Below are 27,592 nucleotides of genomic sequence, written 5' to 3'. Positions count from 1 at the left end.
AGGCCTAAACCCTGGGGTCCGGACCCCCACGTTTTTTGCTCTCAGAAAGGTTCTGTTAAGTTCTCTTCACTTCTGGTTAGGTATGTTCCCTTCTCTGAGCCAGTTCCCCCACCCCTGCTCCCAGCCTCTCAGGCCTTGCCTGGACCCCCCTCTCCTCCCCGGTCCTACCAGTGGGACTTTCTGGAAAGCCCCACTCTGAGCAGCTGACACAGGATGGGGACAAGTGAGGCTTGTGGGTGGGTTCCTGCAGAGGCTCAGGGCTCTCAGCTGTAGCCCTTGGAGCCTCAGTCATTTCCCTTCCCCCACCCACCCAGCTGGGAGACAGAGAGGTTTCATCACAGCTAAGTTGTTGTCCTTATAAGGGAAGGCCCTCGAAGCCTCAGCCGCTGCAGCACACTCTGCCTGTGGCCTGCTGGTGAAGAGCCAGGCAGAAGGCCTTAGGGCGTCCTCCAGATGTGGAAAATGGGGATGGCCCAAGCCCAAGTCTCTGGTCTGAATATCCACCTGAAGCACAGGCCCTCTAGAGAGCTGAGTGGGAAGCCCTCAGTTGTGGGCCCAGGCTAGGCCCTGCCAGAGGGTCAAATCCCCTAGCCCTACAACTGACTTTGTGGGTCTGCTACGAAAATGGACATTAATCCTTAATGTCACAGGCTTTGAATTGGGGGTGAACATTATGTCTTTCTCACAAGGTTTCTGTGATAAGAGCAATTCAGTAGGCTTAGCAAACGTAGGCGCTCAGTCATGCTAGAGTGCTAGGGTGACTCAGTCCCCATCACAACAGCAGAAGCAGAGGCATACTCATCCTGAACCCTGTCTCCACCTCCTCAGCGCTAGGATATAGGGCATGCCGCCTGGCTGGGTTTTATTTGGTGCATGGAGGAAACTGAGAGCTTCATTTATGCCAGGCAGGCTACATCCTCTGCCCCATTCCTGGAGGTTGAATTCAGGTATATCTACTTCCAAAGTTCATTTTTTTTTCCCTCTTTGGACCCTGTTTCCTCCAGAATAATCTTGGAAGTGGTGGGTTGTTTTGTCTTTTGATTTTTTTGAGACAGGACTTCTTTGTGTGGTCCTGGCTGTCCTAGAACTAGCTCTGTTGACTAGACTGGCCTGGAACTTAGAGATCTGCCTGCCTCTGCCTCCCAAATGCTGGGATTAAAGGTATGTGCCACCACTGCCCTTGGCTAGAGTAACTTTTCTGTTTTTTTGTTTTTCTTTTGACAGCCCAAAAGAAAGCCCTCTCAGGTGTGGCCTGAGAGGGGCAGAGGCTGATGAGACATGGAGGCAAAACCCACAGTGGCCCCCAACACAAGGTGCTTCCAGGCCCATGCATGAGCAGCAGCGGAGAGGGGGCAAGTGGAGCACCCCTGCTCACCAGGACCAACTCTTGTTGCTGGGTTCTGTGCAAAAGCAACCGAGTCATGCTTTGCAGAACTACTTCAGATGCCTGAGGTGACAGCAGCACGTGTTCACAAGGAAGGCTCACCTTTTCTTCACAGGCCTCTCGTCCCCAAGACCAGAGGGAAAGAAAGCTCTTACCACATCCTTCCTTAGCCGGTTGACGGCCATCAACACATCCCAGTAAGCCAGTTCCCGAGTCAGGGTTGAACAAAGGCTCCCGCCAGCGAGGAGGGGCCTCCCAGCTTCTGCAGACCCTTGACTCCACATGGCTGTCACACACCAGGCTGGTGGCTGGGGAATTCACAGGGGTCATGGCCACAGTTCACACATCCTAGGTCAGGTGCTTCCTGTTATGTTGGCCACAGGGCCTATCCAAAAGACTCACAGAGGAAGACAGGAGCCAATCTTTGGCAAGCACGGTGGTGCTTTCCCACACAAGGGGGAGATCACTGCAATCTCCTTTTTGTGGGTGAGGAAAATGAGAGTCCCTCCTTAAGGCTCGAGATTCATAGACAAGTTCCTGGGTGGCACTTACACCTGACAGCCTGATCCGAGCTGGCCCAGGGCTCTCCTGAGTACTCTTGTCACTGGGGCTATGATGGCAGGGGGCCAGGTTCACCCTTAACCAGGCCCAATCTCTAAGGGTTAAACAGCTGGAACCGCCATTTTGGAATCACTGTTTTGGAAACACCTGTTCAGCAATTATCATCAGTAGGCACTGGGGGACCCTGCAATGAGGTACGACATATGTCCTTGGTGTTCGGTATCTTCTGGAATACTTGTTAGTTGCAAAAGGAAAAGAAAGAAAGAAAGAAAGAAAGAAAGAAAGAAAGAAAGAAAGAAAGAAAGAAAGAAAGAAAGAGAGAGACAGAGAGAGAAAGAAGAAAGAAAGAAAGAAAGAAAGAAAGAAAGAAAGAAAGAGAAAGAAAGAAAGAAAAAGAAGGAAGGAAAGACAATAACTCAGTAAAAAAAAATCAAGAGTTGTTGCTCAGGTGATCAAAATAAACAGTGATGGTGGGGCTGGAGCTCCATGGTGAAACAAATACTTACAGCACATGCAAGGCCATGGGCTCCATCTCCCACAAGAACATCATCACTGAGGCACAAAATGTCATGGATCTCCAGATGGGATGCCCTGAGAGACTGATCTCCCCTGTAATCTTCCAGCTGGGAATTTCTAACCTCCACCTAATCATGACAAAACCCCAGACTCAAAATAGGTCTGTTACTAATGCGGGAGGGCTGTCCTCTAAGCCACACAATAAAACTTGGCCTCAAAAAACGGTGGGGAGGAAAAAATTAAGTATTGGGTGTAATGCATGCCTTTAATCCCAAAACTCAGGAGACAGAAATACGAAGCTCTGTGAGGCCACCCTAGTCTATAGAGTTCTAGGACAGCCAGGACTACATAGTCTGCTGTTGTCATCACTGTATATTCAAACTCACTCTGTAGACCAGGATGGCCTGAAACTCAGAAGTCCACCTGCCTCAGCCTCCTGAGTGCTGGGATCAAAGGTGTGCACCACCACCTGGCTTAGATTGCTTTTTTTTAAAGTATGTACTTCAATGTTTAAGTGACCATGATAACTTTTCCAGAAGTGAGTTTGGAAGTCTGCTGAACCACTGCCACAAGCCCCTCACTCCCAGGAGGCCAGCCTTAGACAGGCCCCACAGCAACGTACAGGCTTCATGCAGAGTCTTCCATAAAATGAGATTTATTGCCAAATTTCAAGAAAGATGGACCATAAGCAGAAGACGCTGGATGCCCCCTTCCATGGTGGCAGGGAGGCAGTCCTGTGCAATCCCTACCCCAACCCAGCCCACCATGGCAACCAATAGCATCTGGCCACTAAGGTAGTAGTCCCAAGGACTACTCCCCCAACTAGTCACCTGACAGCACAGACGGGGGCTCTAATTCCTGGAAACAGGTAACTTGGCAGAAGTCCGGCACTCTTGCTGCTGTAGGGACGACTGTTCCCAAGGAAGATGGCAGGGGATCAGGACTGGACACCTAAGGACATTCTTGCTCTTGTACAGGAGACGAAGGGAAGGGCAGGCTGGCATGGGAGCCCCAGGAGTGTGGTTTGAGGCTGACAGCGGGGGGGCCCGTGAGCCACGCCATTGCGGCTTACTCTGCCCTCGCCCACTGCCCACAGAAAGAAAGTGACAGTACAGTAAGGAAGGCATTGACCTGCACTGGCTGGCAGGCCTTGGTGGGCACTGGGGTGAGTGGAAAGGCCATCGTGTTGCTGTGACCCTCCTCTTCCAGCAGATGAAAGTGCACATGCAGAATCCTCAGGGCAGATCCTCTGTGAGGGCTCGCTCCCCCAGTGCCCAACCCAGGCTCCAGCCTCAGTCCTGCTGGCTGCTGCAGCTGGGTGAGAGACTCTAGGATCGCTCCCAGAGGCAGGGGCACTGGGGAAGCGAGGAGGGGAGAGGAAGGAGGAGGGGAGAGGGAGGAGGAAATATATTCGGAAGTTAAGGAGGGGCAGCCCTCCAGGGGCCTGATAGGTGGGGAGTTGTCACAGACTCCAGCATGTGAAGAAAAGTGGGTGGATATCAGAGTTGCTCCAGCTGAGGAAGAACCGCAGAGACCCAGATAAATCCCATCTGGGAGGCACAAAAGGCAGGGGTGGGGGCAGGAGCTCTAAAGGTTGATTAATGATAATCACATTCAGGTTTTTCAGATATTAGCTCAGGCCACTCTAGCGTTTTCATCTTTTCATCTTCAGGAATGTGCGAGGCTGGACAGAAGCCGGTCCAGGAGCAGAGACTGCACCAGCAGGCCTGAGTTCCTACCTCCCCCTGGAAGCCACAGCTCTCCAAAGGGGAGGGTCGCTGCGGAGAAGACCCTCAGTTTGCAGAAAGGGAAACAAGCCAGAGTAAATGGCTCCTTCACCCAGATGCTTACCCATCTGACTCCAGCTAAAGGCCAGACTTCACTAGGCTGATAGATAGATGACTCTACAGCCTGGACCCAAGGCCCCTTCAGCTACTCATAATAAGTGGGTGTGGCTGGTTGGGAGCTGCCTGAAGACCAGGAGATGAGAGCCCCAGGCAGCAGAGCTGTGCTCTACAGAGAAGTCAGGAATGTAGACTGTTGGGGGTGAGAACAAAGGTGATGCCATCCTGGAAACTCCGAGCCCAGTGCCAAAGCCCCAGAGCATCACCGTATAGACCACGGGACTACATGCTCCATCCCACGCCCAGAGCCTAGAGAAGAGACCTCAACAGGTAGCCCCAGGGGGTTCCCGCCAGCACCGGCCAGGGTAGGGTAGAAAGGACATCAGGAGCCTGGAGTCTGGCCGAGCCTGATGTGCCCGGTGTTGCGTCTACAGCCTGAGCTGTAGCTCGTTTCTTAGCAAAGTGGGGCAGTGACAGACAGCTGGGGGAACGTGGGGGTAGGTGAGTTTGTGCCTCCGGCTTGGCAGGCCTAGGGCACACTTCTCCTGTACAGGGTCACCAGCTCCTTCCGTTTCTGCACCAGCCCAGGGCCTTCTTGGTTCAGCTCTCCCAAATCCCTCATTTCCTGCAGGACCTGGGTGGCCTGCCTCAGCTGCTCTACAGCCTGGCTGAGCAGCGACTCAGCACACACAGCTGGTGGTTCGCTGCCCAGCACCTGGTTCAAAAATTTCTCTGTCTGTTTTGAGGCCACCTTCACTTCCAGCTGGGCCCGATACAACTTTTCCTTGGGCAGCTGTGGATGCTGAGGGCTTTCCCTGAGGAGGTCCCCAAGGGAAGAGGAGCGAGGATGAAACTGGGATGGCAAGTCCCAGCAGGGTGGTGCTGGGGATGCTCTGGCATCCTTTAGGGCAGTTCCAGGGATGCTCATGGCCTGGGATGGCATAACAGACTCAGGACCGGCATCCATGCCATTTACAGACAGCTGTGTCGGGCCTGGGGCAGGGGTCTCAGGGGCCTCGGAATTCTGGGATGGACTGGAAGCATCTATCCCACTCATACAGGCCTTCATCTTCTCCGACAGGACCTTGGGAGGGGGTGCAGGGGGCTTTTTGCTCTCCCTGGGGGCAGCCTCTGGAGTCTCAGAAGAGGGCGCACTCTCAGGAGCAGGAGGCTCCTCTGGGCTGGGGTTCTCCCAGCTCACCTTCAGTTTCTCAGACAAGGTGCTGTTAGGGAGCCTCTTAGAGTCACTGCCGTTTGCTGGGGTCTCTGCATCCTTTTGGGTCTCAGGATTGGCCTCGGAGCTTGCTGAGACAGGGGTTGGAGCTCTGTCTCCTGCAGGAGTGTCCATGCTGTCATCAGCGCTGGAAGTTTCTGGCACTGGGGAAGGCTTGACAGGAGGCATGAGAGGCCGAGGTGGCTCCTGAGGCTGGTCTTCACTGTCATCACTGACAGGAGCAAACACTGGTGGTCCACTGTCCGGGACGTCGAGGTCCAGGCGTGAAAGCCCGTCAGAAGCCGCACTGGCTACCTGGTGTTGGGATGGTATCCAGATGTCATCTTGGCTGGCCACTAGGTCAGACATAGGTTTCCCCAAAACCCCCCAAACTTCGCCTACGTCTGCTTGCCTGGAGACCTCTGTCCAGTCTTTTGGCCCTTGACTTAGCCTGATTCTGGGACCTTCCTCACAATGTGGGGACCTTCCCAAGGAGCTTCAGGGGTCAGAAGTAGGGCTAAGCAGGAAGCCTCTTCCAAGGTCCCTCAGATGGGGTGGGGTGGGTAGAGTCCTGGCTGAGACCCTCATACTCTTTTACATTCACCGCATGGTCTGGCCAACACCTAGAACCACTGAGGCAGATCCCTCCCTAATTCTCACAAGAGTCTCTTCTCCAAGGCTGGACTTCAACCTACCCCACACCTCCCCTTGGATCTCCCTTTCTCAGTGTCTCTCTGTGACTCTCTCTCTCAGCTGACAGATAAGAACAGGCTAATATCAAGAACAAACCTTCCAATGACCCAGTGTCCTTCCTGCCTATGGCCCCCTCTTCAGGGGCCTGAGGCTCTATACCCCACGGCAGCCCTAAACTGATTCCTTCTCTCTGAAAATATGCTACAAGTGTGAGCACTTATCATCTCCTCCGTTTTTCCCTTGCTATTGTGGCTACCAGGTCATGGGTTGATATCCTAAGCCCAAGTCACCTCAAATCCACTTGCTTCTGCTTCCATTTCTTGACGATCTCTGACCTAGCCACCAGCCACTCTGTCCTTTTAAAAGGCCTTCTCTTGGGGCTGGAGAGATGGCTCAGTGGTTAAGAGCACTGTCTGCTCTTCCAAAGGATCCAGGTTCAATTCCCAGCACCCACATGGCAGCTCACAACTGTCTGTAATGCCAATCCCCAATTCCAAGGGATCTGACACCTTCACACTAATGCACATAAAATAAAATTAAATAAATTATTTAAAAAAAAAAAAAAGGCCTTCTCTTCTGCCTTAGCCATTGCTGGTGGCCCTAAAATGTCTTATTTGGTAAGGATCCTCCCTGGCCTTTAAAGTCTCTCCCTGTCGGTTCTACTAGTCTTTTAGAGGCCACTTCTTACCCTTCCCCTTGCCTTTTCCAAATTGCCTGTATCCAGGCCTGGGACATCTTTAGCTTCCGACTGTGCATTTCCAGTTTCTTTCTCTTCTTTTTCAACCCCTGGTGGAACCTAGAATCACCCTTCCTTCATTTCAGAACCCCAAACCTTCTTTCAGGCCAAATCCACCCTAATAAGAACCTCAAACTCACCTCTGGAACATTTCTTTAGTCCTTCATTGTAGGCCTCCACAAGTCCTCCCCCTTCACCCCCAGCCTGATCCTCAAGCCAACTGAGCCCACCAGCACACTCAAACTGTGGTGCCTCGGCTCACGTCAATTCCTCCAAGAGTCCCTGTCGCTCTCACTGTCAACTGACACCGGTGCTGCTGGAATTTAAGCTAGTGTCAGCTTAAAACCCAATTCCTCAATGGGCCACAGGGGTGCACACCTGTAATCCCAGCACTCAGGCAGGCAGAGGCAGGCAGAGCTTTGTGAGTTCAAGGCCAGCCTGGTCTACAAAGCCAGTCCAGGATAGCCAGGGCTACACAGAGAAACCCTGTCTTAAAAAACAAACAAACAAACAAACAGACAAACAAACAAACATTTTCTCCTCCATGGTCTCCATGCCCCAATCTTCTGGGGTTGCTCTACCACCAAACTGGTCAGAGCTAACTAGGAACAGGTCTATTTTCCTGCCAGAAGCTGATCTCTAAATCAAGGGTACTAGCCTCCCAACCCTGTTTCTCTGCTGTCTAAGGTCCCTGTCCGATGTCCCAGACACTTCTCTCGTCTTACACACATACCATACAGCAAGCCTCAGCCTGAGTGCTGATTGCCCACCTAAGGGCCTGGAATGCCAGGCTCAGCTGAATAGCTCATTATTGAAGCTGAGGGAAGGCGTACCTCCTTTAAGTGGATTCTTGTTGGTGGCCGGCGCCGCTGGCCCCCACGTACCCGGTTCCGTGTCACATGCTCTAGGGCACAGGTCTTGTCTACTTTTACCTGGGAAGGAGTTAGAAGCAGGTGAGTCCCTTGCCAGGCCCTAGGAAGAGTAGGAAATACCCACTGCCCAGACTGAGAGTCAAGGTCCAAGCCCTCACCCCAAGTGTCTCCTGACTGGGGACCTCTGCTTCTTTCTGTGTCTACACTGTCACGGGTGTTCCCTCCGCTGAGTCTGAAGCTTTTCCACTCTCAGCAGCTCTCCTCTTCAGCTCAGCCTTCCTGCCCAAAGATAGGTTCTCAGTCCAAGACAAATCCCTAAGCAGCCCTGAGGTTGTTTGGTGTTCAGCTGGGGCAGGAGGAGAATGCCAGATCATGATCCTCTGGTATCTAGCATGCATTAAGTCTTACCCTGACCTCTGTTACTCTCCCAAGGCCATGCACAGGCCAGGAAAGGGCAGGGCCTCTATGACTAGGCCTGACTGTGTAGAGGGGAGTATCTGCTCTCTGAGTCAGGAAAGGTGGTCACAGCACATGGGAGATCTGGACTCTGAACAACGGAACTGCATGTTCCTATGGTCCACCGAGGAACAGAGGGAATCTGCCAAAACTGCCAATGACCTATGTGAGGACATGGCTTCTGTGGCCTCTCCAACATCTACAGTGTGGCTCACCATCCATTCCCCCATATTGGAACGTTTTTCTCACCTAGCAAAAGGCTGAGCTTGACACGGTAATGTGGGTGAATGAATAGAGGACTCACAGGCTGGGAGCCAGGAGACCTGCTGGGGAAGGGGGTCCTCTCAAGCCTCATCTCCTACCATCCAAGTTGTCTTTAAAATACATTTTGGCCCAATCAACTAAGGACCCATGATGTCAAAGGCTGAGCCTTCCTAGGAGACCCTGGCCCCATGGGACACCCTACCCACTCAGTCCTAGCCTGACTTTTTCTAAGTAACTAATGCCATAGTCACCACTACAGTACAGGAGCCTCAGGAACAGAAGGAACAGTCAGGGAGACCCTGCATGGCCCAGGCTTCGTAGGCCAACTGAAGAAGGTGCTCAGAGGCTGCTGGTAGCTTGTGTCTTTCATCCCAACACTTGGGAGGCAGAGGCAGGCAGATCTCTGAGTTCAAGGCCAGCCTGGTCTACAGGGCAAGTGCTAGGACTGCCAGGGCTACACAGAGAAACCCATGGACACCAAGCTCACCCTCTGGCCTGGGACTGCCACTGTTTACCTACCGTGGCTGGCTGGAAGGTCATACAGAGCAGCCAGTTAAATTCCACCCACCACCTGTGCGTGCTGTGTCTTCCCCTTGAGTGGGTGACTGAGTCCAAGCCCCGTGCAGGTGCTCCACCACAGCTCTGCTCCCAGACCATGTACGCTTTACTTTAAAACAAATTACTTAAGTGCTGGGAATGTGGCTCAGCTGGCGGAGCGCTGGTCTAGCACGAAGAAGTCCTGCTTCCATCTACAGCCCTCATAAAAGCAGCCCTCGGGGCCTAGGCCTGCAATCCCAGCATTTGAAGGTGGACGCAGGGGAGTCGGAAATTCAAGGTCATCCTTGGCTACATGGAGAGTTCAAGGTCAGAATGCACAAGCTGACATTCTGTCTCAGCCAAGGCCTTTCTCTTTTTCCTGAGGGTGGGGACTGGGGTGTAACTCCTGAGCACTTTCCTGCATGCTCAGTTCCTCCCTTGCTCACCCTGCCCTCCGAGAGAGGGAACCCACTCTCCCCTTGGGTTCTGAAGCGTGCCCATTGCCTCATCCCAGCCTGGCCAGATATTTTCTCTGATTTTTTTTCCATTAAAAGAAATCCATGTGAGATGAAAAAAAAAATTACTTATTTACTTACACCTTGGTTTTATTGGTAGAAACTGGATATTACCACCCACTTTGAAGGTCTTTTGGGAGATGAAATGAAGTATGTCCCAGTGTTTGTAGCAATGACAGAACCGAGGAGCGGTTTGGAGTGAGGTGGGAACAGCCTGAAAACAAAGAACCATCCAAGGACCACACCCTCATACCTCATCAAAAGCCTTGTTCTTGCCTCGGTTGATCCCTTCATTGAGGGCTTTGATCCAGGATTCCTTTTCCTCCCCACTGGGGGCCTGGAATTTGATGTCACTGACCTATGAGAGACAGGTGGGGAGGATGGCAGATATTTTTAGGGCTCACACTTGGGGTCTTTAGGAAGCATCCCAACCCAGATTCCAAAGTAAACCCTAAATGGCCTAGAGCAGTTCTGGCATTGGGCTTTAAGTGGGGAGGGCATGCAACAAGAAAGGAGTCCCCCCTCTAGCCTGAAGCTTCCAGAGGCCTGGAGGGATCATCCTTGCTCTGTAGAAAGGGCTCGGGACTGGTTCTGCTTCATAAGACTGCTCAGGATAGGATAAGTAAGTAAAACAATGCCCTGTGAAATAAGCACAAAGAGATGGAGACCGACCACATGGCTACGTGGTGCCTAGAAAAACCAAGATCAGAGCTAGAAGGCAGAATGGTGACTGCCAGGACGGGAAGGAGAATGGGAGCCGCATTTAATGGAGTTGGTTACAGTTTCAAGAGTTCTGAAGAAGGATGGTGATGATGAGATGAGACGCCTGAAGAGTGAATTTAATGCCTCTGAACCGTTTGCTCAAAATAGTTATGGAAATTCTGGTCAGGAATGATGGTGCGTGTCAGATCTCTGTGAGTTTGAAGCCACTCTGGTCTACATAGCTGGGGCTACACAGTGAGACCTTGTTTTTTTTAAAAAAAAAAAAAAAATCTGATTTTTTTTTCTTGCACTTGTACACATATATGGGGTATGCTGCATGCTCACATATGCTTTGAAGCATGAATGTGTCTGTATGTTCACGTGGCTGTTGAAATGCGTGTGTGCGTTGGTGTGTTAGGAAGGTTGATGTCAGGCCTGAGATCCAGTGTCTCCCTTGTTCACTCTCTGCCTCATGTACTCGCAGTGGGGTCTCTTGTGCAACCCAGAGCTTGCCAATTCAGCTGACTGGCTAGCCGGCTTGCTTTAGGGATTCCCTGTCTCTGCCGCCCACACAGTGGATTACAGGCATCATACCCATCTGGTTTTTAGGCTTATCAGAGAGCTGAATTCTTTTTTTTTTTCCTGGTTTTTTGAGACAGGGTTTCTCTATGTAGCCTTAGCTGTCCTGGACTCGCTTTGTAGACCTGGCTGTCCTGGAAACTCACAGAGCTTTGCCTGCCTCTGCCTCACCTGGTTTGTGTGGTGCTGGGATTACAGGCGTGTGCCAAGGCATCCGGCTGGGGATCTGAGTTCTTGTACGTAGCACAGTACAAACTCTACTACTGAGCCATCTCTCCAGCAACAAAATTGTTCTGAAAAGATTTCTCTAAGGCTGGGGATGGAGCTTAGTTACTGGTAGAGTGCTTGCATAGCAAGCACCAAGCCCCCTGTCTTCAATCCCAGCCACTGGGAGGCAGAGGCAGAGGCAGAGGCAGAGGCAGGAGAATTAGAAGTTGAAGGCCAGTTTGTAAATATTAGACTGCCTTAAAAAAAAAAAGTACCCAAAGTCCTAAATCTGGAGCTGACTAGAATGAGTATACGTGGTACTCCAGCCTTCACCTGGCCAGTCTTGCTTTTCTGATCTGTAATATGGGATAACATGTTTTACTACAAAAGCAAAATTAAACATGATCAAAACTAAGGCACACAGTAGGTGTTCAATGAGTAGTTGGTGGATGAATAAGACAATATAAGAAGGAACTGGCCCTCGGCACATAGTAGGTGTTCGATACTCAGTTAGTGTGTGAATGAGACAATGGGTGAATGAATTAGCTCTAGGTTACTTCTCTTACCCTGTTTCTGGACCAAGGCCTACTCCCTGACCTCAGGACGCCCTAGTTCTCTCTGGTGTGGCCAGCTTGCCGCCCTCCACCTTGGTATCATATAGCGCCTCCTGCCACTCTGCTCGTCAGTTATGTAACCCCACAGTGCAGTGCACTTGGTCTGGCCTCCTCATTATATAACTTCCTCCTGGCAGCACCACCTCCTCCTCATACAGGACCCTAGGTCCCCACTCCATGGCAGCCACAGCCAAATGCTCATTTGCATGACCAGGCTAAATTAGATCCTGGCAGCAGATCTACGGTTAAGTCAGAAGTCCTAGGGCACCTTGGCAACTTCCTCTCTGCCTTCAGGACTGTGGGGGGCTTAGGGAGAGACCAACTGCACACGGAGGCTACAGAGGCCCCCAATCCTGTGATGTGCTAAGCAGCTAGGCCAGCCCTGTGACCCCTGCCACCCCTAGGGGTTCTGAGCCTATGGGGTCCGCTCCCTGGTTCAGGCTGAGAAACACACTGGAACTTTGCAACTGCAGGAGTGGAGCAGGGAGGGGGTCAGGTGCTGAGCTCTCTCTCTGGCCTCAGAGGACTGAGAACAGAACTACTTGGCCTCAGTTTCCCCTTCTCTGCCTGTGTCCCAGTCCACCACTCACAGGCTGTGGAGAAGGGTGTTGGCTCCCTAGTAGAGATATGGCCTCAGGGAAAACCTCCTGGGCTGGCCAATGGGCTCACCAGGATGTGAGAACACAAGGTCCTAGGGATCCAGTTCTATCATAAAGTCTGTGTAATCCTTACTCAGTGAGGGAGGCATTCCACAGGGGTGACTGTCATAGGGACAATTAGAATGAGCACCAACAAGCTCCGCCTGGTGGGCTCGGGCTACAGCTCCATGCCACAAGCCCTCTGAAGAAGCTCTATCAACACAGGCTCGCTCTGCCAGGAGAATCCATGCTAATAGGAAAGGCTGCAGAACAGGCAGCCAAGGCCTGGGAAAGGGGGAAGGGCAGAATGGCAGAGAGGAAAGGGGGGGGAGGGGAAGAGGAGGCCGGAAAGAGGAAAGGGCCAAGCTGGCTGAGACCAGCAGGGCAGCAGGGCCCAGCAGTGGCCACCCTGCTTCCTGGCAGCCGCTGTCTGTGACCTCATGGACAGGGGCGTGGGGATGTAGCCACAGGGGGGAGTGGGGCACGCAGGACACTGGAGTCTTTGTTTATTTGATTAGAGAGGAAAAAAGGCAGCCTCAGGAGCAGACAGCCAGGGTCACATGACCTCCCGGCCAACTAGAGGCCACAAGGAAGTTGGGGAACACCCAGGGCGATGGGAAAAGCAGGCACAGATGAGGATGTGAGGACCTCTGGGGAGCCCACTCTAGTGTGCTATGATGAGGGTCAAAGGGCTGTGAGGGGGGGTGCTGGTTGCCTCTTTCGTCTCCGTGGCCATCACATGGGTTCCAGCCCATGTTCCCAGTCACCCAGAACCAATCTCAACTCTTGGAAGGGCTAAGGGGTGGGAGGGAGGCTGTTACCACAGAAGCGGAGAGAGCAGCTGTATAAACAGGTTTCGCTGAAGGGGCTGTCCTACTGGACCTGCGCAACCCACCCAGCACACCTCTGGCGGAGTCTCACAGCTGCCAAAGTAGGTGACACGGGCAGAGGACAAAGAAGCAGCGTCTTCTGTCACCACACATCCACAAAAGACAAACACAGTGACCCTGACATGGTCAAGTGATACCTGCCCATGCATGGGCAGACCAAAGTCCTGGCCTTTGTGTGCAATGTGCTCTGAGCCTCCTAAACACAGACTTCGCACCTGCTCCGAGGGGAAGCCCATCTCTAGGACAAGGAAAGGGTTGCAGCCAGGGCCTGAAAGACCAACCACTCTCTTGTCCTCAAAATACCCTGAGCCACAGATATCAGATGAACCGGGGCCTCCTGCCCCTGTCTTGGTGATACATACTTGGGTAGCACAGACTATGAGGAAAGTAAAGCACTACGATCACTTCCAGCATCCAGGACCACAGAAGACCAAGCTCCCAACTTCTAAATTGGGAGAGAAACAGGACAGCTCCGGTAGGCCCAGACCAGCCCCGTCCCCCTCTCCCAGCTCCTGAGATGAAGCCTTCATGACAGGCCCCTCCATGGTGTAGAAAGGTGTGGGAGGTGTGTGGTCCTACGCACTTTGGCCAGGCTCAATCTGAGCTCCCTTCTGACATCCTTGAAACTGCGCCCCACAGACTTCCTCAGGGAAAAGAGGTACGAAGGCAGAAGAGATGCTCAGTGGTGAAGAGCACCAGCTGTTCTTGAGGAGGATCTGGGTTTGATTTTCAGCATCCACACAGGAGCTCACAACCGCCTAGAACTCCACTTTCAGGAGAATCTGACAACCTGGCCTCTGCAAGGTACTAGACATGCCTGTGGCATGTAAACATACGTGCAGGCGAACACTCACACATGTAAAATAAAAATAAACTTAGAAATAATTTCAAGTGGTACAAACTTCACTTGTACCTAAAGGAAAGAGTCTCAGGCAGGGAAAGAAATCACAACAGGGGAAAAGCTAAGGCTGTGGGCCTCTCAGCTCTGGTCCCAAGAGAGCTTGGAAGGAAGGATCGAGGGGACGGCAGATTCTTGCCTCTGCTTTAGACTCTGTCTGGGTACTGAAGGCCTGGTCAGGTAGAGCTTATCCACAGCTTTTCTCTATCAGCCTGGGCCTCTCGTGTCCAGAATTCAGGGTCTACCTCCCAGTGCCTGCAGTGGTCATCTCAGGGCTGAGAAAGGGAGAGTTTCCAGCAAAGCCCCAACCACCCAGGGCTGGAGAACTTCTGAGACAAACAGGCAGAAGGTTCAAGCTGGGGCTGCTGTTGGATCTAAGCCTCAGCCAGCCTAATAGGGAACCTGCAGACTGCCCATCGGGACCCAGCCTGCTTTCTTCCCCAGCAGATCCCGGCTTGGAGGGATGCAGCCTTCAGGTTCACCCCTACCTTGTTCCCTGGGGATCGCAGCAGGATAAAACGGTGTTTCCGCTTGAAGAGAGCACGGAGGTCCTGGCATTTCTCATAGCTCCCAAGTTCCACCGTCTCTACACATTTCTGCTCATCCTGGGGGGAGAGAGAGACAAAAGAAGAGGGCTGGTGAGCGCTGGACTCACCAAGAGCCTCCGTCATTGAATATATATCCCACACTCTGATCCTATTCAGCAAGACTATCTTATCACCAAGATGTGGTATTCAGGCCCCGGCAAGGAAATGGTGCCAGTGCATGCTGGCTGGCAGGGGTCCACCAAGCTCAGCATCCCGGTAAGGAGCAGGATAGACAGTTTGGGGGTGGGTTTGTGCCTAAGGGTTGGACCCAGTGGGCCTGAGACCAGATGCAGAAATAGGAGAAGCTAGGAAGCAGTAGGAAAGGATGCCAGAGGCTCTTGCAGGACCAGCAGCCAGGCGGAGCTTTGTGGAAGAGGCAGCCTCGAAGGATACAGGACATGGTGAAACACGGCAAGAGCTCTCCATGAAGAGTGTGAAGCTGACAAACGGGCTCACCGCTTTCAGCCGTGATCCTGAGTCGGCTCCCTCACTTGACATCTCCCCGTCCTGACTGCTAGATAGGCAGAGGGGCCCCTTACCCAGGGCTGAAGGCCACATGTAACACAAGGGCATTCGAACATCCCCCCTCCACCGGCCTGTCACTCTGGCTTCATCACTTTGTAAGGCCAGTGGCCAAACAGTGCCTGGTCTCTACCACGGGCCAGTTGTGACAGTCTCCTCCCAGATCAAAACATTGCATTCTGCAGGGAACTCTGTAAGCAGGGACGTAAATAAGGGGGGAAAAAAAAGCTTGGGGAACTCTCCGAAACTGACAGGATTCACCAGGCCCCTCTTGCAGAGTAAGCATAGCCCAGCTGCAAAGAAGACGCTCAGACCAGAAAGGCTGGCTGGAAGAGGCTTAGACCCCTTGAGGCACCCGGAAAGGACGCTCTCCAACCTGTCGGGCACCTTGTTGGCTGTGTGGCGTGCCAGCTTTTGCGAGCTGTCACAGAAGCCTTGGTGATGTAGCTGTCTTTGCGCTGTTTCTGCTCCTGTAAGCCCTCACCCACATTCCTGTAAGTAACCACAATAAAACTAATGGTTCACCAAGCTAGTCTTTGGTGGTCTTTGGTTTGCCTATCTGAGTTAAGCAGATGAGTGTGTTTCGTCTCCCTAGGAAAATTTTTGTCACACAACACCAGACTGCCTTCTAAACTTCCTGCCTGCCAGCCCTGACACTAGAAGGCTTTGGGGCATAGGATAGCTCTTGGGCAAGCTGCCTGGAATAAGCTATCCCTCAAAGTGGTCAGCTGGTTCCTCTTCTGGAGGTGACCCAGATGGTACAACTTCCTGGGAAGCAGAAGCAGGTCCTGTGTGTGGAGTGTGTGTGTGTGTGTGTGTGTGTGTGTGTGTGTGTCCCTGGATGGCCTGGAATTTGCTATGCAGACCAGGCTGGCTTCACATTCACAGAGCCCCACCTGCCTCTGCCTCGTAGGCAGTGGGATTGAAAGAGTACACCATCACACAGGGTTAACTGATGCCTTCTTTTTATTTTCTGTTTTGTTTTTTGAGACATGGTTTCTCTGTGTATCTGTCCTGGACTCACTTTGTAGACCAGGCTGGCCTGGAACTCACAGAGATCCACCTGCCTCTGCCTCCCTGAGTGTAGGGGACAATATGAATTTTAACTATCACTCCTGGTGACCCTGGTGTAAGTAAATCCCTGAAAACAATTGCTTTACGCCAGACATACTCAATCTCGGGAGCCTCGAGGCTTTTAAGAACACCCAAACCTGCTAAAGACACCATGCTCTCTGGCTGTGAGACAGAGAAATTATGGAACTGAGCGCAAGGCTGGCTCCCGTTGAGCTAGCCTCCGTATGTGGACTGCTGAGAGAAAACAGTCATCCGTGGTCTTTTTCAGCTACAGCTCAATCTGCCAGGCAAGATGTGTTCACTGGTGCGCTAGTGCCCCAGCTGTTAGAAGTATAATCAACTTCTTCCTGACTGGATTTGAGGCCTGCTCCACAGAAGACAATTCCGATCTGCTATTATAAACCTGTCATGGTCTGGAGAGATGGCTCAGAGGTTAAGAATAATTGTTGCTCTTGCAGAGAACCTGGGTTCAGTTCCCAGCATCTACACGGTGGCTCATAAACCTCTCTACATCCAATCCCAGGAGATCTGTTGACTTCTGAACTCCACAGACACCAGGCATGAATATATAGATATATATATTACACATACACATAGGCAAACATTCATTCAAAAGTAAATGCTTTTGTTTGTTTGTTTGAGACAGGGTCTCATTGTGTAGCCCTAGCTGGCTTGCAATTCAGTATGTAGACCAAGCTGGCCTCAGACTCAAGAGATCCTCCTGCCTCTGCCTCTCTCACATAATGAAACTAAAGGTGTGTGCAACCATACCCAGTATGTTTTGCATATGGTGTGTGTGTGTGTGTGTGTGTGTAGGTATGCGTGTGCCCCACTGCATTTAACGAGGGTTGCGGAAATGGCAATGAGTAGGGCATCTTAGCAGTGGCTATACCACCCAGGAATACGACTGTTCCTTCCTCAGCAACCACTCACTGTCCTAGCTCCTCATGGGTGGGGCCTCATGATCCCCAGACAGAATGTTGGTGGGCCTAGTCCCGTGGGATAGTCTTCTGCAGGTAAGCACTGCTGCTGTGAGTTTATGGCTGCATATCGTGTGGAGAAGACATGGGTTACAGCGCTCCTTCCCATCCTCTGGCCCTGACATTCTTTCCACGCCACTTCTCTGATGTTCTCCGATCCTCAAGGGGATTGACACAGATGACCTGTCTAAGGCTGAGCACTCAACAGTTACTTACTCTTAGCGCTTTGATCAGTTTTCACTCTGCATTAACATTTGCCACTGTAAACAAATGCTCTGACCAAGGCAGAGAGCAGCACTAAACTATGGGTGATAAACATATATTTAAAGGGCTGTTTGACAGTGGTGGGTCACACCTTTAATCCCAGCAGTTGGGAGGCAGAGGCAGGCGGATCTCTGTGTGTTTGAGGCCAGCCTGGTCTACAAAGTGAGTCCAGGACAGCCAAGGCTACACACAGAGAAACCCTGTCTCAAGAAACAAACAAACAAACAAATAAAACAAAAAAGCAGTTTGACGATGTGTCTGTTTAGCAAAACAATTGTAATAAGTTCTCAACTAGGTCCCTTGACTTCCCCACCTTGGTCTTTGGCCAAGTGTTTTCTTGTTGTTTTAAGATTTATTTTGTCAGGCACTGCTGGCACACATCTTCAGTCCCAGTGCTCAGGAGACAGGTGGTAGCAGGCAGACCTCTGTGAGTTCAAGGCTGTATGTCTCTTTTCTGCTCCCCCAGGGGCACTCCATAGGCAGGAGCTCTCAAGAGAGAACTACAGAGGCTGAAGCCACACTCTGGTGCTAGAACATTCGTTTAGAATACACAAAGCCGTGGGCCTGATCCTCAGCCTCACACACACCAGGCAGGGTGGTTGTCTTAAGGGCTACCAACTTCAGTCACTTCTCTCCTTCTACCGTGTGGGACCTGGGGATTGAATTCAGGTCACTAGGCTTGGCAGCTGTCTCAGTTTATCATGTGACAAACATCATGACCCAGAGCAACTTTTGGGGAGGAAAGGGTTTATTTCATCTTGCAACTTGAAGTCCATCATTCAGGGAAGTCAGGGCAGGAACAAGAAGCTTGGACCTAGGAGCTGATGGAGGCCACGAAGAAACACTGCTTACAGGCTTGCTCTCCATGGTTTGCTCGACCTGCTTTTATATAGCACCCAGGACCACCTGCCCAAGGGTGGCACCACCAGCTTTGGGATGGCCCAGCCACATCAATAATCAAGCAAGAAAATGAACCACGGGCCAGCCCATAGACGAGTCTGGTGGTGGCATTTTCTTAACTGAGGTTCCCTCTCCCAAAATGACTCTAGCCTCTGTCAGGCTGACATCATGACAATGAGCCAGCACAGCGGCACACACTATAATCCCAGCACTTGGGAAGGGGAGGCAAGAGAATTAGAAATTCAAGAAAATCCTTAGCTAGTTCAAGGCTAGTTGGAGCCACACAAAATCCTGCCTTAAAAAAAAAAAAAAAAAAAAAAAAAAAGACAGAGGTGGTAGTACACAGGGAGGCAGAGGCAGGTGGATCTCTGTGAGTTCGAGGCCAGCCTGGTCTACAGAGTGAAGCTCCAGGACAGACAGGACTACACAGAGAAACCCTGTCTTCAAAAATAAATAAATAAATAAATAAATAAATAAATAAATAAATGAAAGACATAATAGGACCAGTCTGCTAGAATGGTGCCCCGCCTAGCGTAAGATCGCCCAAGTCCTCCGGGGCACCCAGGGAAACCCAGTAACAACAGCACTCCTCTCAGAGGATCACGGCTGGCCTGTTGTATTGTCTTCTTAGGAACAAATCCAGTCCATCTTCACCACCCAGCTCCCCAAGGCTGCCTGGCTTGGGACAACTCAACACCCGAAGTGCTGAATCATCCAGGGCCTTCTGCAGTTCAGAGGGAAGGATAAAGCAGGAGGCACTGGGCGGGGGCAGCGTTTTTTGGAACATCTGCCTCTGACAACAGAGCAACAGCCAAGAGCCGTCCGCACTCGCCTAGTTCCTTACATCAGAAAGAGGAATTGAACTAATAAGCATTTCTCAATTCCTTCTCCTGGGCCAAGCTCCCATCCCTGGGTGCTAGGTTTCTGGAATTGCACTTAAGTTTTTAATATGATTTTTTTAATGCGATTTGGATTTTTCACGTTTAGGGAATGTGAGACTCTTCCTGCTTCCCAGCTGTGGCCAGATTTGGAGAGGCAGTCTAGGATAAGCATGGCAGTGCCTGATGAGCTGACAGCTGAGAACCTTTCCTTCAACTCCTGCAGCAGCTGGCACAGAAAAAAAATATATCTCCCCTTTTTCTTCCTAATAAAAATATCCCTCGACTGTCACTTTCCCAGCTGTGGCACATCCTAACTTGGAAGTACAGAACATGTGGAGGCTGTCTGCGCATAGTCATTCCTCACAGTTCTCCCAGTGTCTCTGTTGTCCTGACTCCTGGAAACTCACGCAGGCTGGACAAGCTTCTGGTTTTTTGTTTTGTTTTGTTTGTTTTTTGGTTTTTGGTTTTTCAACTGTGTAGTCTGGCTGTCCTGGACTCAATTTGGAGATGAGGCTGGCCTCAAATTCACAGATCCATCTGCCTCTACCTCCTGAGTGCTAGGATTAAAGCTGTGCCCACCACTGCTCGGTGCCTCTTCAAAGACAACTTCTTGAAACCCTTCGATCAGGTAACTTGGGCTTTCTTGGCCCAGGGCACTTAGGAACTTGCCAGGAGAGGCTGATAGGCAAGATGCACTCAGGAGGCCTAAACAGGTGGGTCTGTGAGGCCGGCTTGATTCACACTGGGGGTTCTGGGACAGCCAGGGCAGAACAGTGAGATCTTGTTTCAAAAATAAATAAATAAATAAATAAAAAGAGGGGCCTGGATACAAGAACATTTGCTGGTCTCTCAGAGGACTGAGGTTTGGTTTCCAGCACCCACCGCAAGCACCTGTAATTTCAGATCCAGGGGCTCTGAAGCCCTCTCCTGGCCTCAGACAGCACTAGACACACAGAGCATATATATACCTGCATGCAAATGTTCATACACATAAAACAAAGAACTTCAAAAAAATAGGAAGAATAAGGGTTAACTGGTATTTTCAGTGCCAATGCTGACTGAAACAGTCTCCAGTTTTTTTTCAAATACTTCTATGAAACCTTGGCCCCGAACAGGAAGTACCAGGATACAGGTAGGTAGCTGAGGAGACTCCCACACTCCCTGCACAGATGGCCACAGAACCCTTAGCCAGAAACCCTGGAAGTATCATCCCCATACCACACATGGAGAGCCAGAGGAGCTAAGACCCTGGCCCAGGGTGGCAAAGCCTGTCAGCAGTGAAGTGGTGCTGGTGGGCAACGTGCCAGCTCACAACTTTAATTCCAGCACTCAGGAGACAGAGGCAGGTGGAACTCTATGACTTTGTGGCCAGTCAGCCTAGACTACGGAGCAATTTCCAGGCCAGCCAAGGCTACCGTGGTAGAACCCTGTCTCAAACCAAACAAACAAGCAATCAACCAACCAAACAAACACAAAAGCGGGACGAGTCTTCTAGCCCCAGGCTGGTGCTCCTGCTGGCCTGTCTGCTGTCAGGGCCATGCAAGTGCTCACCTCATTCTCGTAGACCAGCAGCTGGGCTTGACAGAGCAGCAGGTAGCGGTCTTTCCATAAACCCAGAAGCCCCCCACTGCTCTTCTTGATCCAGCCAGACTTGTCTGCAGTGCGTGCTCCACGAGGCTTCTCACTCCCCTCCTTCACGCTCTGTAAGATAGCACCAGGGCACATCATGAAGGCTGCTGCCATGACGCCGTGGGGTCCACAGACGACAGAGGGAATGCATCTAGCACTGGGTACACCATCCCGCCTGAGGTTTCCCCAGGAACCCTCAAAGTAGATCAAAACAACAACAAACGCAGCAATAATAACAACCACCCCCTTACACTGGGCCACTGTATTGAATCTGACATAGTTTCACATCTCTCCAAGATGGCAGCACCATTAGCTACAAGTCACAGCAAGCTGAAACTCAGAAAGGAGATGACTTACTCGAGCCACACAGAACCAGAGAGACAGAACCAGAATTCAAAGCAGGTCTCTCTGAGCCCATTTTCTTCCCACCCCTGTGCCTCCCAGTGTCTATTAAACTGGGTTCACAAACGTATTGAGCCCATATAATGTCACATGTCACAGGAGAACAGCGCAACACAACCTACCCTCACAGAGTACACAGCGGAAGACAGGGCAGCTACACACCTAAACCCCAGAAATGTGCACGTTAACTGTGCAAAAGGCTATGCAGGGACAGGTACGATGGATACCCCATTGAGTAGCGGCACCTGCCGTCCAGCCATATGACCCAAGTTCAATCCCCAGGACCCACGTGGTGGAAGAAGAGATCCAGCTCCTACATGCTGTCTCCTGGTTTTTCATACACACATGTGTGTGTGTGTGTGTGTGTGCGCACACACATACACACACACACACACACGTACCCACACACACATAAATGCAATGAAAAATTTAAGAAAAGGCCACAAGCAGGACCTAGTCCCTGATTCAATGGTGCAAAAAGAGAACAGAGGATGTTTAAGCCAGGCCTGGAAGGATAGGAGGGCCCACGCAGGCTGTGAGGCAATCAGACTCTCTTCTCCCTGGACTTCCTAAAAACTCAGTCCAGCTCCCTGTCCTGAAGCAGGACTCCTTAGCACTCCTCCCCAGGCTGGGCTAGGAGTCTGGGGCGGGTGGCTACTTCTGATGAGTGCTCCAATAACTGTCTCTGCTATCATAGGCATTAAGCACAAACCACTCTGTGCAAGACAGCTACACGGCAGCCTCAGGGCCTGTCACTCACGCCTCATGCCCCATCCACAACATGCTCAGATGACTGGGTGCTGGGTACATACATGTCTACGTGCCTAGCTGGTGGGGTCAGGTTCATATGAGTACTGAGCACTTACCTTCTTCTCTAGTGAGAGCTGAGGACATATCTATAGAAATGAAAATTTAAACATACCCTACCTTCTAACCACTGTGCTGAACTTACAGATGCTGAATGTGAAAGAGAGCAGTGGGGAAAGATCAAGAGGGCATCGAATCTAGAGGACACCAGAAGGAAATCAACAGAGTAATTTCGGCTACGCTATAATTTACATAGAGCTCCAAAAAGGGGCCCCAGTGAAGAGGCACGCCTCTCCCCAGAGATACCCTGTGGCCACAGATGTCTCTGGAAGGACAAGCCCAGGCAGATATAAGTGTGGTGAGCTGTCAGGAGCCGGGCAGGGCCTGGCTTCTTTGTCATGGCACTGATGAAGCTCCAGCCTGTTTCTCACCGTGGCCTTTCCGTCTCCTGGAACTTGACACATTCTGCTGCACTGGGAACATGGGCTTTGGAGCCCAAGTCTCACAGACCAAAGGCAAATGACTTCACCTCTTTCTATGTCTCTGCTTGTCCACCTGGGAAATGGAGGTGCTAATAGTTCCTGCAAGAAATAGGAATCCATCTTGCTGTTCTGCCTGTTCAAGCACACATAGGATTCCTTGAGGGCAGGGGGCTTTGTTGTTAACTGCTGTCCTGTTGCCTGGACAGTGCCTGGCACACAGGGAAGGGCTTGACAGACGCTTGTGACTAAATGAAGATGAGGCACATGAGCAGTTCCTAGGATACCTTGAGCTTAGTAATTGGTAGCTGTCACTCCTGTCACTGTTGTGACTGCCCATCACTGCCCGCCCCCTCTGAGTCTCAGGGACCTTCTCTTCAGCTCTTGTGGTTCTCAATTTAGAACGAGAGGAGCTGAGCTATATCTGCTGGCTCCAGATCTCCAGGAATGTGGGATGTCTCTTCTGGTCTTCTCTCTCATGTGTGGATAGCAAAAGAAATGGGGAAGTGGGCTGGTTCCAAATGATCTTCCCCGGATGCAGGGATGAGGAAGTGAGGAGGCCGGACAGTTAGAGCCACCCAGCCAGAGGGAGAGGGAAGGGGCTTTAGGCTTCTTTGGCAAGAACACTGAGGTTCTCCCATTCAATCACACAGCCAACTGCCTCTCCCTAGCTGATACCATACCATGTCCTAGTTTCCCATATGCTCTGGGATGGCCAGGGGACCCAAGTGTCTCAGTGACCCGGGCAGACTGCCACAGGTCCAGGACCTTGGACCAGGACTATGGGCTAGGAATCCACACGCCCACATTGCACACATGTAACGTTATCAATCAGCAGCACCGGCACCGCGGGCCTCCCACACCCTGAGCTCTCACTGGCTCCTGAACAAGGTGGTGGGGACTGTGGAACGTGAAGCTGCTATTCCCATTTCCCACCTCTGAGCTCCAAGTTCGTCTTTGGATTCTGGGGAGTCCAACCCACCGCCCCACAGTTTTCAAAGTATCTCACGTCCCTGTGATCTCTCCTGTCTGCCACTCGCACTGCCTGACAAGTAAAACTTCACATCAGCCGTAAGCTCTGGGGGCCAAGGCTGGGACCTAGGCCGTGACTGCTGTCACCTCGGAACTGAATCAGTGCCTAGTGAATGCCAAGACTAGATTAGCTAGGGAAGTCAGTTCAAGGTCTGTGAGGATGGGTTGACCAGGAAGGGAATGGGCAGGAGGGCATTTTGGGATAGGGAAGGGGACAGCTGAGGGGTTGCAGATGGTGTAACGCAAAGCCCAGCCACCCTACACGAGGCCTGGCTCAATGCCAGGGTCCTCCTTGCCTCCACCCTCCACAGAACTCCCTCCCTGCCTCTTAGACCTCCTCCCACCAGGGGTCTGGCTACACCCCAGTAAGTTTTAACAAGGCACCCCTCCCCTTGGCAGAATTCACAGGGGAGGTTTTGTCTTGCTCAGCCCAGTTTCCCCAGCTCCTCTCTCCTTACTGACCAGCTGACCACTGTTTTTGTTCCCCTCCCAGCCATCCTCAGCGGTCCTCCAGCACCCCATGGCATCAGCCTGGCTCCCTCCGCCTGACATGGGAGTGTTTCAGGGCTATTCTTTTAAAAAGCAAGGAGGAGAAAAAAAAAAAAGAAAAAAGAAAAAGAAAAGAAAAAGAGGATAGCTCCCCCTGACCTGTGTAGGAAAGGGTAAGATAAGAAGCTACAACAAAGTTACAACAGAGACCAGCAGAAGAAACCTTGCTGGCGTGGCACCTCACAGGCAGCTTGCGATGACTTCTGCCCTTGACCAGATCCAATGACAATCTCCCTAGACTCGAGAACTCACTCCAAGGCAGGCACGCAGCCTTTAATCATAGAACTTAGGAGGCAAAGGCAGGAGGATCTCTGAGTTCAAGGCCAATGTGGTCTATCTATATAGGGAGTACTAGTACTACATAGTGAGACGCTGCCTCAAAAGTGAAAACAAAAAACAAAGACCCTACTCCATCAGAGCCCTAGGATGAAGCTTATGGAGAGAGGCAATAATGCAGGCCCTGCCCTAAGGGATCTTCCAGGCTAATGAAGACAGAACACAGCCATCTGTGAGAAACTTCAGAGGGGCTAGGTGGCTATCTCTTGCTTGAGGAGGCTCTTGTCTGTTGGGAAAGTCACAGCTCTTAACCCGAGGGACTGCCCCATCCTAGCCTTCTGCTGGGGCAAAGGCCTGGGGTTGGTGAAAAGCTCTTCCAGAAGGTTCATACATATGGCAACTTAAAGGCAAAAAGGTACCAGAGTTCACATTTCCATGGTGCTGGAGAGCTGGCTCAGCATCAGGAGCACTAGCTGCTCTTCCAAAGGACCTGGGTTCGATTCCTGGCTCCTACATGGCAGCTCACAAACATGGTTAACTCTGGTTCTGGAATACCTGATGCCCCCTTCTGGCCTCCGAGGGCATGGGGCATGCAAGTGGTTCACAGACATGTATGTAAGCAAAACACCCATACATATAAAGTTTTTAAATAGACTTTACATTCTTAACCCTTTTCCCTCAGAAACGAAAAAGCGAAGCAGAAAGAACAAGAGGTCAACCCAGTGGCATAAACCAGAGCTGCAACAGAACACTGCCATGCCTGTTTCAGTAAGGGTGAGGCCAAGTGGGCAGTCTGGAGTCAGGGAAAGGCTTGACTTTGGGAGAGCAATGGGGCAGAACCAGGGAGGCCTAGAGCTAAGGTTTCCAACCTTACTCCAGGGACAGCAACAACACCTCTATTGATATTTTTGGTTTTCAAAGCTTTGGCACACATATTATCAAATTTCTGGATCCCCCTTCCCTCCTCACTTTACAACCGGGAAAACAAGGACCAGAAAACACAGATAGGCAGCTGTCTGAGCCCAAACCAGCACTTTTCCAAGCCTTAGCCTGACAGGGACCACCTTCCTACATCCTACACAGAAGCCAAGGGAGGCTGGGCCCAAGGGTGGTGGCACCGAGGAAATGCAAAGCAGGAAGGCTGAAAGCAGCTGTGTGAAAGTGAGGTGAAAAAGTGGGCTGAGGTCAGGGGCAGAGTAAGCGGCCATAATTAAGATGCATTTTGGAGAAGGATGGACACAGGGGCATGGGCTACCAAGTGAACTCTGGAAGTAGGAAGCAACAAGAGTTAGGGTACCAAAGAGAGGGGAGGTACAAGAGTTCCTGGCGCTGTGGGTGAGGTCTAGGGGTTAGGCGCAGGAAGTAACGTGGCAAGACTTGAATGACCCAGATACTTCAAGAGTTTTTGGTATCTGGGAGTCAGAAAGTAGCAGTGTTAGAGATCACGGAGCAGAGGAACACGGGGCTGTGCTGAGCCCAGGAAGCCCCAGGATAACTTCCTTTAACTGGGGACCGGAGCAAATGAGGAGATGGAGTAATCCTGATCCACGTCCTCTGGGAGCAGGGGAAGGGCCTTCGACAGAGAGCACAGCCATTGCAGAGGAGGAACCCGAGAGCAGACAGCAGCCCCACCTGTGACAGCAAGAAGAGAAACCACAGCAAAAATGTAATGGCCTGACTTTGCCCCCTACCTGTACCCGTTCTGAGTGCGGGGACCACAATCATACTGTTGGGTCTAGGGGAGGAGGCTAGGCCCTAGGTTGTGTAGAAGAGGAAACACCCACCGGCAGAGAGGGGAAGTGACTTATCTACCATCCCACAGAAACTCAAGGTCTGGCCTAGAGGGAACAGGCAGCCTAGCAGTGGCTGCAGGAAATACGCAAGTGGACACTGACAGGAATAGGGGTGGCTGAGCTCACCGAAGGCTCCAAAGCTGGCCTGGGGGGCTCCAGGTGGGGAGGCTTCATCTTTCTTCCCTGCCCTTCAAGGGATAAGAAAGTATGCAGTAAGTGACTGCTGTATACTGGACCCTTGGACAACGAGAATGCTGCGAGAATGCAGTCTGTGTGCGGAGGGCAGAGGAGGCTCAAGGGGCTGATCTACCAGGTCAGTTAGCTGACCTGACCCTTCAACTAATATCCTCAGACAGACACAGCGCAGGAGCAGTGGGCGCTCTCTTAGAGACATGCACAAGGAAGACAAAAGCAGTTTCTTCGGTCCTGCCACCAGATCCCGTTACAGCCTCAGATTCCTCGGGACAGTGGTCCAGGACCCCGAAAGAACTCTGATCCCTCAGAAGCAGACCTGGCCGAGGGAGGAAAGGAAAGCCAAGGAAGGGTGTAACGGGATTCTAGCACAGCAACCCAGTCCACTTTCCGCACGTCACCGAACTCTCCAGAGCCTCAGTCTCCCCATCAATCCAATGGGAACCATGACAGGCACTGTCTTCCAGTGGGTGAGAAAAGCCCAAAACACAACCCAGGATACCGTCGGCGAGGCGCAGGACGAGACCTCCACCCCGCACCTACCTCATCGGTCCAGGGAAAGAGTGTGCAGAGAGACCCGTGGAAGTGGGGCGGGCGGGACCCCAGCCCAGCCCCCTGTTCCGTGTGGCCCAGCCCTCACCTCCTCCTCCATGGCGAGTCTGTGCGGTCCGTCCGGCGGCTTTGCGGCTTACTGATGCCCGTGCCGCGCGGGCTCCGCTGGCTCCATCTACGCGTAGCCGGGCGGCGGCTTTGCTGTCTTCTGTCCCGCCGGCCGCCCGGGGCCCAAGAAACTTCGGGGGGCGGGGCCGGGGCGGGGAGGGGCTTCCGGGGGCTGGGGTCGGGGCCGGGGGTTGTGCGGCGGCGGCGTCCAGCCCCCGCCCGCGGGGCAGCGAGGACAGTGGCCGGGCGGGGGCCCGGGGGCGGGGCCGGGCGGATCCTGGGCGGGGCTGGCCCGGAGCTCCGGGAATGGACGAAAGAACCCGGGCGGAGCTGAAGTAGCAGGAAGAGGGCGGAGACAGGTTTCCCCGAACCCGGGCGGAGAGAGGCACGGGGAGGGGGTACGGTCTAGGGAGGTAGGGGATGCTGAGGGGGAGAGGGCTTCCGGC

The 27,592-nt window shown here is 52.1% G+C and overlaps 1 protein-coding gene across 3 annotated transcripts; it reads right to left on the bottom strand.

The window, feature by feature from the left end:
* Positions 1–3,100: 3,100 nt before the first annotated feature.
* Plekho2 (pleckstrin homology domain containing O2) lies at positions 3,101–27,322 on the bottom strand. 3 transcript variants are annotated; one of them, XM_021644226.2, is made up of 7 exons: positions 27,127–27,322; positions 26,421–26,482; positions 20,879–21,028; positions 14,608–14,724; positions 9,845–9,949; positions 7,781–7,879; positions 3,101–5,833 (listed from the first exon to the last, which is right to left on the bottom strand). In XM_021644226.2, exons 2-7 carry the CDS (start codon positions 26,466–26,468, stop codon positions 4,835–4,837), a joined length of 1,518 nt encoding a protein of 505 aa, XP_021499901.1. In that variant the 5' UTR covers positions 26,469–26,482; positions 27,127–27,322; the 3' UTR covers positions 3,101–4,834. The 3 variants fall into 3 exon arrangements, with proteins under 3 accessions (XP_021499901.1, XP_021499902.1, XP_060240858.1); XM_021644227.2 differs by lacking the exon at positions 26,421–26,482 and having other exon boundaries at positions 27,127–27,286; XM_060384875.1 differs by lacking the exons at positions 26,421–26,482; positions 27,127–27,322 and adding an exon at positions 22,597–22,964.
* Positions 27,323–27,592: the final 270 nt, after the last annotated feature.

Source organism: Meriones unguiculatus, chromosome 6 (assembly GCF_030254825.1).
Source record: "Meriones unguiculatus strain TT.TT164.6M chromosome 6, Bangor_MerUng_6.1, whole genome shotgun sequence".
Lineage (NCBI taxonomy): Eukaryota > Metazoa > Chordata > Mammalia > Rodentia > Muridae > Meriones > Meriones unguiculatus.
This window is presented reverse-complemented; position numbering and strand designations above follow the sequence as displayed.